We start from the raw sequence: 16,477 nt of genomic DNA on the forward strand, positions 1-16,477 counted from the left end.
CCGAGCGCTGGCGAGGAGGCGGTGGAGGCCGGCTCCGAGGCGGATGGGCGCGGGTCAACAGGGCGCAGAGGAGGCGACGAGGGGAAGGACTCGCGGCGGAGAGGATGGGGCCACACGCGGGGTGGCCCTCTTGGGGATCGCCGACGGCGGCGGGTGGCGATGGGGACGCAGGGGAGAAGGAAGGGCGAGGCCTTGGGCGGAGGCGGAGGCGCGAGGACCTCCTGTTTCATGTCGGCAGAGGGGATCGAGATGAGGGGAGCTTGATGCGTGCGGCGCTGGAGGGAGATGGGGATCGAGCAGGAGGCTCTCCCCTGCGCTAGGGTTAGAGGGGGCGCGGCTGGGCCTTGGGCCGGCTTAGGTAGTGGGCTGCGGCTGGCCTGTCTCCTCTCTCTCTCTAATCCCCCACTTCTCTTTTATTTACCAAAAGCGGTAAATAGCAAAGAAATAAAAGGGAGATAAAGAGAGGGTTGGAGAAATAATTTGAGCATGGGGATAATTTTCCCGGACTCGCAAAAATGAGTTTGATCCAAGAAAATAGGAATGGCCAAGATTGCAAGATTTAAATTCAAACTCATTTGAATTTAAAATCAAATGATTTGAATGGAAGTGAGGGTTTGGGAAGATCCAAAAATGTTCGGATTTTTGATGGAGCTCCGGAAAATGGCAAAAGAATTATTGGCAAGGTTAGAGAGTCAAAACTTGAAGAAGAAAAGGCTAAGGGATTTAATATGCAAGTGTGTTATGATCAATTCCAAATAAATGGAATAATTTATAATATCTCCCTAAATATCGGGAGGGTATGTTATAAAGAGAAGTCATCCTTCCCTCGATTTAAATGGACCGAAGATCCATACGATTTTATTTAGTTGAGTTTAAAAAATTAAATGGCATGATGGCATGATGACATGATGCAATGCAAAAATAAAAGAGCAAGCACAAAAGAAACACACGGCGAAACTCGGAATAGCTGGAAGTCTTCTGAAGCATCGGTCTTGGGGCGTTACAATGAGCCAGGAGGTGATGAGTCGAGGTTTCGTCATTCCAAGGAGTCACATAGAACATATGGGAAGTGGCGGGCCGGGGGCGTGGTCATGTGGGCTACGACAGGTTTCGGGGAATCAAGGATTTAGGGGAGGGCCATGCGAGTTAGATCTTGACCGCACATGCCATAAGAGTTATCTTTATTTACCAATTCTTTCTGGGTATCCATTGGGTTACCCATGAATATAAATTCATATGCATGCCCCATCCATAGTTTTTTAACACAATACAGATAAGCACTCATATATACGCGCATACACTCACCTCTATGAAAGCACATACGCACATCCTACCCCTGTGAGCACTTTCGAGAGACTGGGCTAACATACCATCTTGAGATTTACGAAATCACCGTAGGCGCCTCGTCGTCGACGGGGACGTCTCTTCCCACTGAAAGTGCATCGCTAGAAATCCTGAAATAAATCTAGGAATAATGCGAACACCAGGACTTGAACCCCAATGGGCCGGGAATACCATTATCCCTCTAATCATCCAACCACAGATTATTGGTTCGCACCATCCATAGATTTTGAAGGTATGCGTAGGGGTACCCGATGTCTATGGGTAGGGTACATGCGGAAACCCAATATCGATGGACAAATTTGTTGTTCATAGATCAATCTACAATCTTTTTTTTGGATAACATTCTTTCTTTTTGAGTTGGGACAACATAGTATGATTTTGCATCGGATATTCAATTCGGTTTCCAGGTGCACCTACACCCAGTGAACAGTAAAATCAAGAAAAATGCTAAAAAATTCTGAAAAAAATTAGGTGAAAGATGTTCCAATGCATGATGTTCGTGTCAAATTGCAGCTTATTTGGACATATGAGGAGCTCATGGAGAAAAAAGATAAAACCGGTCAAAATAGTACATGACCAACAAACTTACTTAGAACCCTAAAATTTATCTTTTTTGCTCAGAACCACTGAAATGTCCAAACTCTCCGAAATTTGGTACGAACTTCACGCACATGAGCATCTAGCATCACAATTTTGTTTTGATTTTTTGAACTTATTTACTATTTTAAATGAATTTATTGTTCACATGATATGCAGATGCACCTGAGAGCCAAAACGTCGTGTCCGATTTCAGTGAAGGAGACGTACCCGTATACAACGAGGCGCATATGATGACTTCGTAAAATCTCAAGATAATATACCGGCTCAGTCTCTCGGAGATACTCATCGAGGTAGGGTATGCCTCTATGCGTTCATAGGGGTGAGTGTGTGCATGTTTATATGAGCGCTTACATCTGTCGGTGTTAAAAAAAAAAGCAGAGCAGTGGGACCAAGACGCAACGCAACGCAAAGTCAGAAGTCACCAACCGAAGACAACCATGCAAATACGGAAATACGCCGTCCGGTGAGGTCCATTCTAAAAAACACACACGAAAAAGCGCTCCTGGACGGGGAAGACGACCTGGTGCTCGTGTCTCCCTTCCCCGAGATCTACCAAAACCCGCGCCCCGTCAGTCCCGTTCCTCCTCCTCACCGTCCGGCGAGCCCCGAGCACACCAGATCACCCGCGTAGCTGGTGGCGCACCGTGGAACCGCGCGCCAGTTAAGGGTGGTGGTCCCAGGCGCTCGAGCCGGGGCGCGGGCGACGCGGAGACGATGCCGGTGGCGGCGTCGGCCATCTACTTCCTCAACCTCCGCGGGGACGTCCTCATCAACCGCCTATACCGCGATGATGTCGGGTGCGTGTTGCCGCTCCCCCACCTCCCCTCTCTGGCTCCCTGGGTTTTGAGTGGCAGATCTGAGGCCCCAGGATCGATTGATTCTGGTCGTAGCCTGTAGTGATGTAGATCGCTAGAAGGGTGGCAGGTGGCTTGTGAATTTTGATTCCTTTCGCTGAGTGACAAGTGAAATTCGACGGGGAGGAGTGCAGTTGACAGCCAGTCTTTGGTGGTTGGCTCGTTGCGCACTGCAATTTGCCCATTGCGCGCTTCAGTTTGCCCATTCTCTTGGTTGTGGCGTTCCTAACTGATTTGCATTTGGAATGCGTGTTCCATTCTCTGCCCTGAGGCTGTGGCGCCTACATGATTCCAGCATGGAGTAAAGAGATTGGTCACTGAACTCCACCTAGGATGGTTCAAAGGAGGTTATCCTCTAGTCATATATGATCATAGCAAGTCATCAACAATAAACAAGAAAATTCATACTAGTTTTATTTTTTTCCACATTTTGAACTTAGTTTTGATGAGTGAGGCACTTTGGACAAGAAAAGTTGCTCCATAGTAGTTCATTTCATCTTTTCCAATGGGCTTTGACAGTAGTTAGTATTCACATCCTTCTGTAGTCGAAATTTTACTTCTACTGCAGCATACGCGGCAAACCAGCTAACTTTGAAATAGTAACCGTCGGATTGAAATTAATTATTAATATTAACCCTCGCACCATAGATTTCCAAGAGGTCTTGGAAAGAACAGCAGAAGTTATTTAAACATCTCGTAATATTCCCAATGTTCAAAAAAGCGGAAAGCGTAAGCGAAGCGGAAGGCCACAGCTTAGAGCAATGGGCACTTAAGCGTTTTTTGAGATTGGCTAGATTTGACAGATTTTGAATAATATACACAGGAAAATAGGAAACATGGCACATGGGTAATTGAAATAGCATCTAAAATACAGTTCACACCATAGCAAATACACATCAGGTTCACACAGCAAGCAAAATAACAACTAAAATGCAGTTCTGTTCAAACAGACAGAACCTAATAGAGATCATGCGGCCAAATTTTGCCAGAATATGAAGGAGACAGTTCCTGAACAGAGCCTAATAATAAGATAATTGGCATATTGCCATTATTGCGCAAGCAGACAAGCAGAAGCAGTTCAAAATCAACCAAATTATGGCCAAATTAAAATAAACCCGCTTAATCTACCGCTTAGGGCAAAAGCGAAGCGTTTTGCCATCGCTCGGCGCTTGAGCGTCGCTTAAAAATGCTTTCTTGAACACCGAATATTCCCGCAAAATGCAATTTTTTTATATTTGTACTAGCAAAGTGCCTGTGCGTTGGAATGGATCTACAATCGGCAAATGCATGTTCTCAAGCTTGAAAAAATCACCCTGGTTTTGATATATATCACTAAAAATATGTTAGGTTTCACCCAAAATAGACTAAGGGTTTTTCTGAAATGTTGGAGCAGAGTGGCAAGGGTCTTGTTGCAGAATGCCACAGCTTACCTTGCATGCGTTAGACGCAGATCGAATGGTCAGAAATGACGGATGCAGACACACCATCATCACCAAATCATCACCAACTGGATCTTTTATAGGAGTAGAGATAATGGAATCAATACCATTAGAAATTATAAATATGAGTATGTTTTCATACATGCACGTTGATCGTAGAAACAAAACAAGACCATTCAATAAACCTGCAGCGATGTGCTGTAATCCTGTATGTGCTGAGCCTATTTCGACATGTAGGTCTTACACTAGTTTAATATTGAGCAAGTGAAATTCCATCTATATGATATATTGTCAATATCATAGTCATTGTTTATGAAGGACACTAAAACATGTAAACTACGACACCTACTGTTGAGTAATGCAAGCATTTTTTTTCAAGTCTGTTGATAACCGTAGGACATGGATGTAAATTTTAATGATGTTTGTTCCACCATGTCCTTTTCTTTCTTTCTTTTGCGCACATTTATTTATTACCACCTGGACAACTGTCTCATCATTCCAAAGCGATCTCAAGAGGCTACTTATGCCATTTCCTCTCATAGCCTTTCTCAGTTATCACTTCAATAGGAAACAATCCCGCGTATTCATTTTGCTTCTTTCACTTTCCATTCCCTGCTTATTTGGTTGCACATACCTTTACAATTAGTGACTAAACCCTATCATGTTCATGTACGGCTATGCAGGGGAAATATGGTTGATGCATTCAGGATGCACATCATGCAAACAAAAGAGCTTGGTACATGCCCTGTTCGACAAATAGGAGGCTGTTCCTTCCTTTACATGAGGATCAGTAATGTTTACATTGTGATCGTGGTTAGCAGCAATGCTAATGTTTCTTGTGCTTTCAAGTTTGTTGTGGAGGTATGAAGTTTCTGTTGTCTTATGAGCATTTCCAAATAAATTATATATAACCCACACAGACATTATGACCTTGATGAATATAATATAATCTAAAGAAGATAATTGATGTTTTTCTTTTTCACTAGAAATATTTGTCTATGATGTTTGTGTATTTGTCTATTCAGAGCAAAAGAATGTATTAGTTACTTAACAAGTCATATGATTTTCTGAAGTGTTTTGTCAAATTGTAAGATAATGTATCATCTCAGTCCGAGAGGTTTAAATGATCATGTCATCTAATAATGGTATCGACGTTTGGCTTTGTTTGGCGACTGGAATTTTCTATTGCAAAAAGTAACTGGTGATGGTACATCAGAGAATCACCAAACCCAACAGGGTACAAGCAGGTGGTACAAAAACTAGAAATTTTCAATGCCTAGATGGCGTGATGAACATGATGAACCATGTTCATCACTGCTGGGAATAGTTTGATAGGACTAAGTGAATAACAGAACCCTTTGTGCTCTATATGATTTCCTGAGGGCCTGTTTGGAAGAGAGGGATTGGGCTAGGAAGTAGTTTAATTTGTATGTTACGCCAAAGATGATTCAGTGATGAAACTACAGTTGCTAATTCTATGTAGAGATCCTACTCAATGAGCAATTTAACATGTCCTATCTCATTCGCCGTTATTTGTGCTGAAGATTATTTGAAATTATCAGGCAGTGGCCCTTTTCAAGTCCTACTTTGGTGGAACTTTTGATGAAGATGCTATCAGGAATAACTTTGTGTTAATATATGAACTTCTTGATGGTAAGGGCACATCTGATTTTGGACTTAGCTTGCTGCTTCAGTTCCCACCATGGATTCTTTTTTTGTTTGCAATACTGACTCTGTGCAACTGTGCAGAGATTATGGACTTCGGTTATCCTCAGAATCTCTCCCCTGAAATTTTGAAGTTATATATAACCCAGGAAGGCGTACGGTCGCCATTTTCCTCCAAGGTCAGAAATATATGAAAAATGTAGTCTGCTGTATTGGATTGCAAAAAATAATTATGTGTGTTCCTATTTATTTTCTAGGAAAGTAACTGAACCATATTTCCTTCTCTCTGTACTGATAGCCTTCGGATAAGCCTGTTCCAAATGCGACCCTGCAAGTTACCGGTGCTGTTGGTTGGAGAAGAGAGGGTCTGGTGTACAAGAAGAATGAGGTACTTGAATTAAATATGTAGGGAGGCTTCAGCTGTATTCGGAAAAAAAGCAGAGGACTAACATTTATAATGGTCCTAGTTTCCTATCAGTGCTTGGGCTACTAGCAATGCCATCATCCGCATACATTTTAAAATGGATCTCATTTCTAATACATATTTTACATGTACCAGCATTCCTGTTAAAGCAGTGGCCCATACTTCCCTCAGTTTTCGTTTCTTTGTTGTCATTAATGTCATGTCATTGTTTACCTCCATTTAGCAAGTGAAGTAACAGTAATAACTAACGAGTTTTCCTCGTATGTCAGGTTTTCTTGGACATTGTTGAGAGTGTAAACCTTCTTATGTCTTCTAAAGGTATTTCATGGACCATCAATTTTTTGTTATCTGGTCTGAGGTTCCGGTGTCTTTCCTGTTCAGCTATTTCATGCCCGTCGTGTATATTTCTTACATTTCTGCAGGGAGTGTTCTACGATGTGACGTGACAGGGAAGATTCTTATGAAGTGCTTCCTTTCTGGAATGCCTGATCTGAAGTTGGGACTAAATGACAAAATTGGACTTGAAAAGGAAGCCCAACTGAAGTCCAGGCCTTCAAAGAGGTATTGCTTTACTGAGTCTTGACACATGGTGACAAAGTGTGCACATAGATATAACTGTTTTGCCGGTTAACATTGTTTACTGGCTACCCAACTTTTGTTCCTTTTCGTAAATGATCTCCTGATTGTTTGTGTTCTCTCCCTCTACAGTGGGAAGACCATAGAACTCGATGATGTCACTTTCCACCAGTGCGTCAACCTAACAAGATTTAACTCAGAAAAAACAGTCAGCTTTGTGCCACCAGATGGTGAATTCGAATTGATGAAGTAATTTTTAGATCCCTATTTATTCTTGCAATTATGAGTACATTTTACAAATGATAGTTTCTTCGCTAGCTGGATTTTGACGGACATATTTGTTCTAGATATCGAATCACGGAGGGTGTAAATCTTCCATTCCGTGTTCTGCCCACAATTAAGGAGTTGGGCCGAACACGCATGGAGATTAATGTGAAAGTAAGCAAATATATCTACTCGGTTACGTCATAAACGTGTACATGTTTGCTGACATGGTGAATCTTTTGTTACGCAGGTTAAGAGTGTTTTTGGTGCTAAGATGTTTGCACTTGGTGTTGTGGTTAAAGTTCCAGTTCCAAAGCAGACAGCGAAGACGAGTTTCCAAACAACATCTGGCAAAGCCAAATATAATGCTTCGATTGATTCCCTGGTGTGGAAGTAAGTGCAATCTTTTTGTCTAATATTTGCACTATACCAAAGGCAGTATGTGGGTCGTATTTTAATGGGTTTGATGGTGTGAATTGTTCAGAATGGTGTAAACAAAATTTCCCTAAGTTATGCCCTGCCTAGCTGTGAGTTGTTCAGAATGGTGTAAACAAAATTTCCCTAAATTATGCCCTGCCTAGCTATTTGCAATTTAAAAGTATGTCCTGTTAGTGCATGTACTGGGAGTTCTTTTTCGTGCTGAGCTACCTCTTGCAGTTATTGCACATTGACCAGCATGAACTCATAAATCATAATGCACATTTCAAACCATAGGATCAGGAAATTTCCTGGACAGACCGAGGCAACGATGAGTGCAGAAGTTGAACTGATCTCTACAATGGGGGAAAAGAAGTTAGCGAACAGGCCACCGATTCAGATGGAATTCCAGGTTACATTTAATCTCGTTAAGAATCTTATTGTTTCCTTGGCAAGATGGCTATGAGCTTTCCTCTACTCCATTTTATTTATCTGTTCTGCAATTTATAACTGAGAATGACAATGTTAGCAAAGAATCCCAGTATCTCATTGTTTATGAACAAAATTTGAGCATGTACAATATAAATTGATACTTAAATAATTGGTTGACCTTGGAGTATTTTTGTTCAAGGAGCCTTCATGCATATAATGTGCTATATGCCCCCCATGTTGTCTGACTGTTTCCTGGCTTCCTGCACTCTATCCTTTATATTCACTATGGTATCTCTTTCCTGCAGGTTCCGATGTTCACTGCTTCTGGTTTACGTGTTCGGTTCCTCAAGGTATGTGGAGCAAGTACAATATGAAATATTGAAAATGTTTGGTACTAAAACCATCTCTTGATGCATTTTCAGGTGTGGGAGAAGAGTGGCTACAACACCGTTGAGTGGGTTCGCTACATCACAAGGGCAGGATCATATGAAATCAGGTGTTAGTGACCAAGAAAGATGGCGTGGCCTCATTATTTCGTGGATTTGCGGAGCTCATTTTGTACTCATCATGATTGATCAGAAGGCACGTAAATTATGACCCAGTTTGCTGCAAGTTTGTACTTCAGCAGAGGGCAGATCAGAGCAGGCAGTTTTCCGATGTTCCTTATTTTCATGTTGACATGGGATATGTATTCTCCCCCCGTGTCCTGTTTGTCATAGGGCATATTTTTATTGTATATTTGGAAGTAGCATTCGTTCTCGTTGATCAATACACCCCCTTGCCAGTTCGTGCTGTTTTCTCCTTGAATGGGTGTCAAATCGCTTGCAAAACGGTGTATAAATATATGATGATAATGTTGTTGGCTTGCTGTGCCTGTGTTTGATGTAAAGTGGCTATGCCATTCCATCGTTGAGAATTTGTTGCAAGGCCTGTGTGAATGCTGATTGATGTCCAAGCATATGTGGTGATTGGCGAAGGATTCCCTCAGTTCAAAAATACTAAATCTGTACCAAAATATAAGGTGTTTTTGTAAGCTAAACTAGCCTACAAAAATGTCCTACATTTTGACACGGGGCAATAAGTTGTAGGATTTTCTAAAAATACTACTACTGCTACTAGTACTACTGAATTTGTTTTAAATATTACTCCCTCCTTTTTCAAAATCACGTCTATAGATTTGTCTTAAAAATTATTTACAGAATGTCTTAAAAGACAGTATCGATATTTAAAATGTCAATTATTATGTACTGGAAGGAGTTTCGCAACTCCAGCTAAAGGCCTCTTTGATTCACAGAATTCCAAAAACGCAGTAGTAGGAAAACATCGAGTTGTAATGTTACTTTGACCATCTGGATCCTATACAATTTGGTTTGTTTTATTGCACCACATACAAACCAATTTGGTTTGTTTGATGCACCACATACAAACCAAAGGACTCTTTTCAAGAGGTTTCTAAAATTCGTAAGGAATATAGTACAAAGAAATCAGTAAAAAAACACCAACGAGTATATGATAAACTAGCTAGTGTGAGTTGTGGTTCCATCCATAGGCATACTTGTTCCGATGCAATCAACATGCCTCTAAGTCGAGCGAGATGCTATGTGTGGTCGGCGGATAATCCGCCGGTGAACACGGTACATGACATGTAAATCAATGTGCTGAGATCAATGCCGTTGGTTTTTCTTTTTGCCATCATTGGTAATGGTGACATGCGCCACATGTCGATTAGCCAGCTTACCGCAGGGTAGTTTTGTCATTAGTTTTAAAGGGAGTTATTTCTTCTTTGCCCTAGCATGGAGGGGTAAATATGTTTAAAAATCAAACCGATAACTTAATATATGCTCTTTAAAGTTATTGTAAAATATATGTTAGTGAGGGCATTGGTATTACTTGAAAGAAGAAAGACAAAACAAAACCAATGTGACCACGCAAAATAATAAGAAAGGAACAAACAAAAAGTTCACACACACAATAGTGAAATAGCACATATTGAAAACGTGCACACAACTTTTACTCTTTTGTAATACGCAAGAACAAGTGTGAACACTTGTAACTTTAATAACTATTATTATTTAAGTAAATCAAATACAAAAATGAATTTTATTTTATGTTCCTAACACAAAACTAAGCAGTGTCACAAATTCATTTTAGTATTGTAGTTTTTGAAAGTTTAGTTTTCCCTACAAATCCAGTCAACCTTTTCAACATTTGACTTCAAACAAAAAGTATACATTTATATTGCATGTTTTTAAACACGGAGGGAGTAGTATACTTTTCTAAAATGTAAGTTGTAAAAGTACTTTCACTTTAAGAGGAGACTTCACAAACCAAATATGTTTAATAGGACAGGCAATCTTTCTAGCTTTTAAATCAGTACACATTGGAGTGTGGGGAGCCCACTATTTAAAAAGAAGAATGTGATATTTAAATGTTTTATGCGAATGCAAATGGATGTTCCCTATGTACCTTCAAATTTCCTTAAATAATATGATAGATTATGCGCTACACACAAGGAAAAAACCCGGACCAAAAACAACAATATACAAGCCCATTTTGGTTCATCTATTTGTCCTTTTTGTATATGTTGCGCATAAATATGCATGTTGATGAAAATCCGTACACACATACGACACACCTATACATACGCATACACAAACTTCTAGATTTTTTTGAGTTATAATATATGTTTTTGAAACAACCAAAGCGCATTTTCACATACATTGATTGAACATAAAAAACGCGGGAACAAGTTCATTTGCACATGTCCTTCTATATGATAACCCTACTTGGAGAGAGAGAGGGAGGGAGGGGGGGAGGATAACACAACTCTATTCCAAATATGAGACTGTCCCACCATCCTTGCCAGCGAGGCCACATGTCCCCCTCTTCTCATGTTCTTCTTCGTGGCAGTGGTCTATTTCTTGGGTCATTGTTGCATGTGTCTTCTCATTTGGATGTTGCGTCAACAACTTTTTCCTAACTTTGATGGTGTTTTGGAGGTCCGGAGGTGACATCGAGCTTGGCTCACAACGCCCCGCCAACGAGAGTGTAGGAAGAAGACATGTTGATTTTTCCAACGATCTTGTGAGTATTTTTTTTATTCTTTAAAGATGATCCTACAAGCGTTGGTTAACTTCTAATATATGTCATTTCTCCTTTTATAAAAGAGATAAGTGCATTTTTCGTCCCCCCAACTTATCGCCAAGTGTAGCTTTCGTCCCTAAACTTTTTTTGGGTACAACTGTTGTCCCTCAATTCTTAATACCAGATATAGTTAGTCCCTTGCAGCGGTATTCAACGGTCTAACACGGTTTTGACCTTATGTGATATGGTTTTGGCCACATCGTCACTGTAAGGTGGCATAGAGTCGCATGTCATTGAGAGAACTCTCTCTCTCTCTCTCTCTCATGTGTCACCGAACTGTTGACGCTGCTCCGCTTTAAATATCCATTGTGTGATGCAGAGAGAAAGGCTGTGATGCTACTCTAGGAGGTCGGTGATGGGAGAAGCTCCTCCCGCTTTAGATGGTCAACATGATAGTTGGGGTAGGATAGGACAATAGGTGGCAGATCTGATATAAAGACACGGGGGAGAGAAAGGAGCACAATTCGTCGTGGTCCAATCCCAAACCCTTGGGGCATTCCCCTTACAATGATGATGTGATCAAAACCGTGCCATAAAAAGTCAAAACCGGATTTGAGCAAGGAATACTCATGTTAGGGACTAATTCTTCATGATATTAGGAGTCGAGGGAGAAAAGTTGCACCAAGATGTGGTCAAAACAATGACACATAAGTCAAAACAGGTTCGACCGAGGAATACCACTATAAGGGACTAAACATACCCAACAGAGTTTTTTTTACACAGTACAGACGCAAGCGGTTATGCATACACGCATGCACTCACCCGTATGAACACATACACACACCCCCTACCCCTATGAGCATCTCCGAGAGACCGACGACATATCATCTTGAGATTTACGAAGTCATCATAGGCGTCTCGTCGTCGACGGGAACGTCTCCTCCCACTGAAAACGCATCGTCGGAATCCTGAAATTAATTCAGGAATAATGCGAGCACCAGAACCATGATGGGCTGGGGATACCACAGTCTCTCTAACCATCCAACCACAAATTGGTTCACACATACCTAATAGAGTTGAGGGACGAAGGTTACGCCAAAGAAAAATTCAGGATGAAAGCCACACTTTACTATTAGCTGAGGGATGCTCCTAAAAAAGGATTAGTTGAGGGACGAAAATGCACTGTACTCTTTATAAAATGATAAGGTGTTTTCTACATGAAAATGAGGAGTGTTGAATGAAAAGAGAAGAGAAGAATTTTTTTTAAAAAAAAGAGGGGAAAAAAAGAGAAGAGAAACTGAAGAACCGCCCCGCAAAAAAGAAAGAAAGAAAGAAACTGAAGAACCGCAGCGGCTACGGCACGCATCTCCGTGCCGTCGTCGACACGGACACATCATATGCGCACATCGTACGTACATCCAGAGTTGCTCAAACACAGAGAGTTCCTCGACCTCGACTGGACTGCCTTCGCTGTTGACCCAATCCGCCGCCGCGTCTAAGATGGCATCTCCGGCGCCGCCGCTCAAGGACGCCGTCGGAGTCCTGGACCGCGACCCCTTCGTCGCCCTCCTCTCCAAGCTCATCGGCGAGTCCCAGCGCCTGCAGAACGACCCGCCGGCCCTCGTCCCGCAGGAGGACCTCGTGGCGCAGCACGTCGTCGACGCGCTTCGCCCGGTGTCGACGGACACCGGTGGCGGCCCGCTCGTCGTGCGGAAGGTGAGCTACACAGACGGCCGGAGCAACGTCATCGTCGAGTACCCCGGCACCGTCCCCGGCCGCGTCGTCTCCTTCGTCGGCATGCACATGGACGTCGTTCCGGCCAACCCTAGCGAATGGGTGAGTTCCTAGCAGATTTCGTTTTGATGCGTGAGTGCTGATTTCGGTGCTTAGGGTTCCTGGACGAAGGATTCGAGGGTTTGCTTGATTTGGGGGTCTTTCTAGCTTGTCGCCCAAGCTGCACCCATCCCTGATCTGTTAGTGGCTTCTGGATTGTTCTACCTTGGAAGTTGGAATAGATGCATGTTTCGGTGCAGTGCTGGCTTGTGGAGTGTTGTGATTCAAGTTAGTACTTCAGTGGCTTAATTGCTGTATCTACTGTTAAAGTTTACCTTTCATCACTGGTGCTGTTTGATTTCGCTCATTTTATTTCTGTCGCATCATAAATTGACTATTAGTGATTACTAACAAGTTGTACCTCAAAATTTACTCTTGGTGAGCTCCTCAAATTTCTGTTACTCTTGTTGGTTACAATCATTAATCAGTGGACTGGGATCTTCTACTCCTGCAGGACTTTGATCCCTTCTCACTAACCTTCGAAGGTAATGACAAGGAAAAGCTTAGGGGCCGTGGGACGACCGACTGCCTTGGTCATGTGGCGCTTGTGACTCAGCTCATGCGGCGGCTTGGTGAGGTGAAACCACCATTGAAGCATTCTGTCATTGCGGTGTTCATTGCCAATGAAGAGAATTCATCGGTCACTGGCATTGGTGTTGATGGACTTGTCAAGGATGGTTTGCTGGATAAGCTCAAGACTGGACCCTTGTGAGTATTGAACTCTCTGTTGCCTCGATGGAATGGCCAAGTAATGCGTCGTATTTGAGGAATTTTTGCTGATTTAGTTGGTTATATGTGTGGCATTGTGAAGGTTTTGGATAGATACTGCGGATAAGCAGCCATGCATTGGTACCGGTGGGATGATCCCTTGGCATCTGAAGGCAACAGGGAAGCTGTTTCACAGTGGCCTCGCACATAAGGTACTCATTTGGACTCATTAGAACAATGTTCAGTTACCACTCCCTCCTTTTTACTCTATGTAGCTGTATGGACACAAAATCTTAAGAGGGTTGATGAAAAATGACCAAATAATAAATGGCATTATACAACCATATAACCTTCTTAACCTATTTAAAGTAATAGGGTGAAAATATTGCATTACCTCTTGATTCCTTCAGTGGAGATATTTTTAGACACTCTTTTTACACCGGGGATAATTATAGTGAAGCAGAGGGAGTAGCAAATATTCTATAGATGTGATCTGTTAAATCATATATCGTTGCTAGAATAAGTTAGTTGCGATTGGTACCAACATACCAACGTAGCTATGAATAATGGGACCAAAACAAAGTAACGCACAAGTATAAAGCAAGTGATCGTTGATACATGACTGGTAGATCTTATTGAGTAATCAACTCTGCTGTTATACGATTGTTTTCTGCACATGTTTATTTGACATGTCTTTTGTAATGTTATGGAAAGAGCTATTCAAGTAGTTCACACGACAAAGGAATCCAAATATAGTATTTTCACCATTTCTTGCTGTCGGAGACAAAGTACAATAGTGCTTTTGAATTCTGAAGACCCTGTATCTGTTTTTTGTTATTGCCAAAGGCCATAAATTCGATGGAGTTAAATATGGATGCACTTAAAGAAATTCAAACTCGGTTTTACAATGACTTCCCTGCACATGAAAAAGAGAAGCTCTACAAATTTGCTACTCCATCTACAATGAAGCCAACCAAGTGGAGTTGTAAGTTCCCTTGTACCTTTATTTTAAATATGTTTTAGAGACAGTGTATTTATAATATGTGGAAAAGAAAAATCATTGGATGTGCTCCAAACATGTGATGCTTTGCAGATCCTGGTGGGGGTCTGAACCAAATTCCTGGAGAGTGTACAATTTCAGGGGATATAAGGTTCAATTCTTGCCCTTAGGTTCTTGGATTCTCTTTAATTGCACTTGAGATGAAATGATTCAACTAAGTTTTAGTTTGATATGTACTTCTTTATGGTCTATTTTGATATGTACTTACTAGTGCTGGAGGCACAACTGAAATTGAATGTTATTTGTAACACGTACTGAAATTGAATGTGGAATGCTTTATAGTCAGTAGAGTGTTTACATAGGAGTAAAGAAAGAAAGAAAACGTGACGGACTTGCACTGGTCGCATATCTCTATGTATGTGAGACTCCAGTAAAAAAATATAATCCATGTTCACCTTTTTATTTTATTTTTGCTACTGTAGTAAGGCTGTCTAGTTGTTTATATTATTGATACCCCATTGGTTTTTGAGTGTTTCCTGACTATATGGTTCTTTCGATGTTGCAGGTTGACTCCTTTCTATAGGTAAGTCCATCTCTTATGTGTACAATATGTATTATTCCTTCTCCCTTATGGGCTTCTACGGCTATTAAATGATGTGTTAAATTCATAGTTGCTACTGCTATTATCATGCAGCACGAGTTTTGTAGTCCAGAAGTTAAAAGAGTATGTAGATGACATAAATGCTGGACTTGAAACAAAGCTTCCTACTCGTGGTCCAGTTTCGAAATATGTTCTTCCCGATGAAAATCTGCGAGGAAGGTGAATTAATCTTTTTTACTGACTTTTACCAGTAATCTTCATGATGGAGGGCATAGTTTTCATTGTTTACTGTTTGAATGTGCTAGGCTTGAAATCGCTTTTGATGGAGATGTGATGAATGGGGTGGCCTGTAATCTTGAGTCTCAGGGCTTTCAAGCATTATGCAAAGCAACTGAAGAAATAGTCGGATACGTAGAGCCGTATTCCATCACCGGGAGTTTGCCTCTGATTCGTGAATTACAGGTTTGAGCGAGAACTAACATACACACTCGTCTTTTTGATGCAATATCTGTGTGCTAAAGCAAATTCATGATGACACTTTTACAGGATGAAGGATTTGATGTTCAAACTGCTGGATATGGTAAGCACTTGAGCACAGAACAGAGGTTCCTGGACTTCTGTTGGTCATGTTATTATGTTATATATCAGTCAGATATCATGTTCCTAGATTTGCATTGGGTGCCCTAATTTATCGTTCGGTTAACTCAGCTTACGTTAGATAGCTGAACTCTTTTAGTGTAAGTGCTCATACAATGCTACCGATGCGCTGCAGGCTTACTGAAGACGTACCACGCGAAGAACGAGTATTGTCTGTTTTCAGATATGGCCCAAGGCTTTCAAGTGTTTGTAAGCATCATTTCGCAGCTGGAAGCAGATGCTTAAGCTTTCTTTAAGGGATGAAAGACTACCTTATTTGACACCTGTTCCTGCTACCTGGGGATATAATAATAGTGTTTTGAGCTTGGTCTCAATATCTCTCGTACCATGATATTCAAGCTCAATTTACCGCATAGAACGAACTTGTTGAGACCGCGTTGCAGCGACTTCGTTTGCATTGGAACGTTTTGAGTGTACGAGCTTGGTGTTTTTGGTGAACCATGCATCGACAAAAATACAGAAGGCAAAGATCATCTAGCCATGCTGTTACTACTGCACTTGCTCGAGTGGCCCATCGTGGATGTCTGGATGAAAGTCACCTCGGACCGGACTGCTCCGCGCTGTCAGAGTTTGGAGCTA

General features: G+C 41.6%; 2 protein-coding genes across 2 annotated transcripts; both read left to right on the forward strand.

The window, feature by feature from the left end:
* Positions 1 to 2,407: 2,407 nt before the first annotated feature.
* LOC119323626 (AP-2 complex subunit mu) lies at positions 2,408 to 8,931 on the forward strand. The gene is made up of 13 exons (XM_037597321.1): positions 2,408 to 2,741; positions 4,921 to 5,098; positions 5,800 to 5,890; positions 5,987 to 6,081; positions 6,201 to 6,290; positions 6,596 to 6,644; positions 6,749 to 6,887; positions 7,035 to 7,151; positions 7,250 to 7,340; positions 7,417 to 7,559; positions 7,881 to 7,995; positions 8,321 to 8,365; positions 8,438 to 8,931. The coding sequence occupies exons 1-13, from the start codon at positions 2,659 to 2,661 to the stop codon at positions 8,516 to 8,518; spliced, it is 1,317 nt and encodes a 438-aa protein (XP_037453218.1). The 5' UTR covers positions 2,408 to 2,658; the 3' UTR covers positions 8,519 to 8,931.
* Positions 8,932 to 12,473: 3,542 nt separating this feature from the next.
* LOC119323625 (acetylornithine deacetylase-like) lies at positions 12,474 to 16,336 on the forward strand. The gene is made up of 10 exons (XM_037597320.1): positions 12,474 to 12,935; positions 13,387 to 13,640; positions 13,744 to 13,852; positions 14,487 to 14,625; positions 14,734 to 14,791; positions 15,206 to 15,223; positions 15,335 to 15,460; positions 15,547 to 15,703; positions 15,788 to 15,821; positions 16,014 to 16,336. Exons 1-10 carry the CDS (start codon positions 12,600 to 12,602, stop codon positions 16,121 to 16,123), a joined length of 1,341 nt encoding a protein of 446 aa, XP_037453217.1. The 5' UTR covers positions 12,474 to 12,599; the 3' UTR covers positions 16,124 to 16,336.
* The last annotated feature ends 141 nt before the right edge of the window (positions 16,337 to 16,477 follow it).

Source organism: Triticum dicoccoides, chromosome 6B (assembly GCF_002162155.2).
Source record: "Triticum dicoccoides isolate Atlit2015 ecotype Zavitan chromosome 6B, WEW_v2.0, whole genome shotgun sequence".
Taxonomy (NCBI): Eukaryota; Viridiplantae; Streptophyta; class Magnoliopsida; order Poales; family Poaceae; genus Triticum; species Triticum dicoccoides.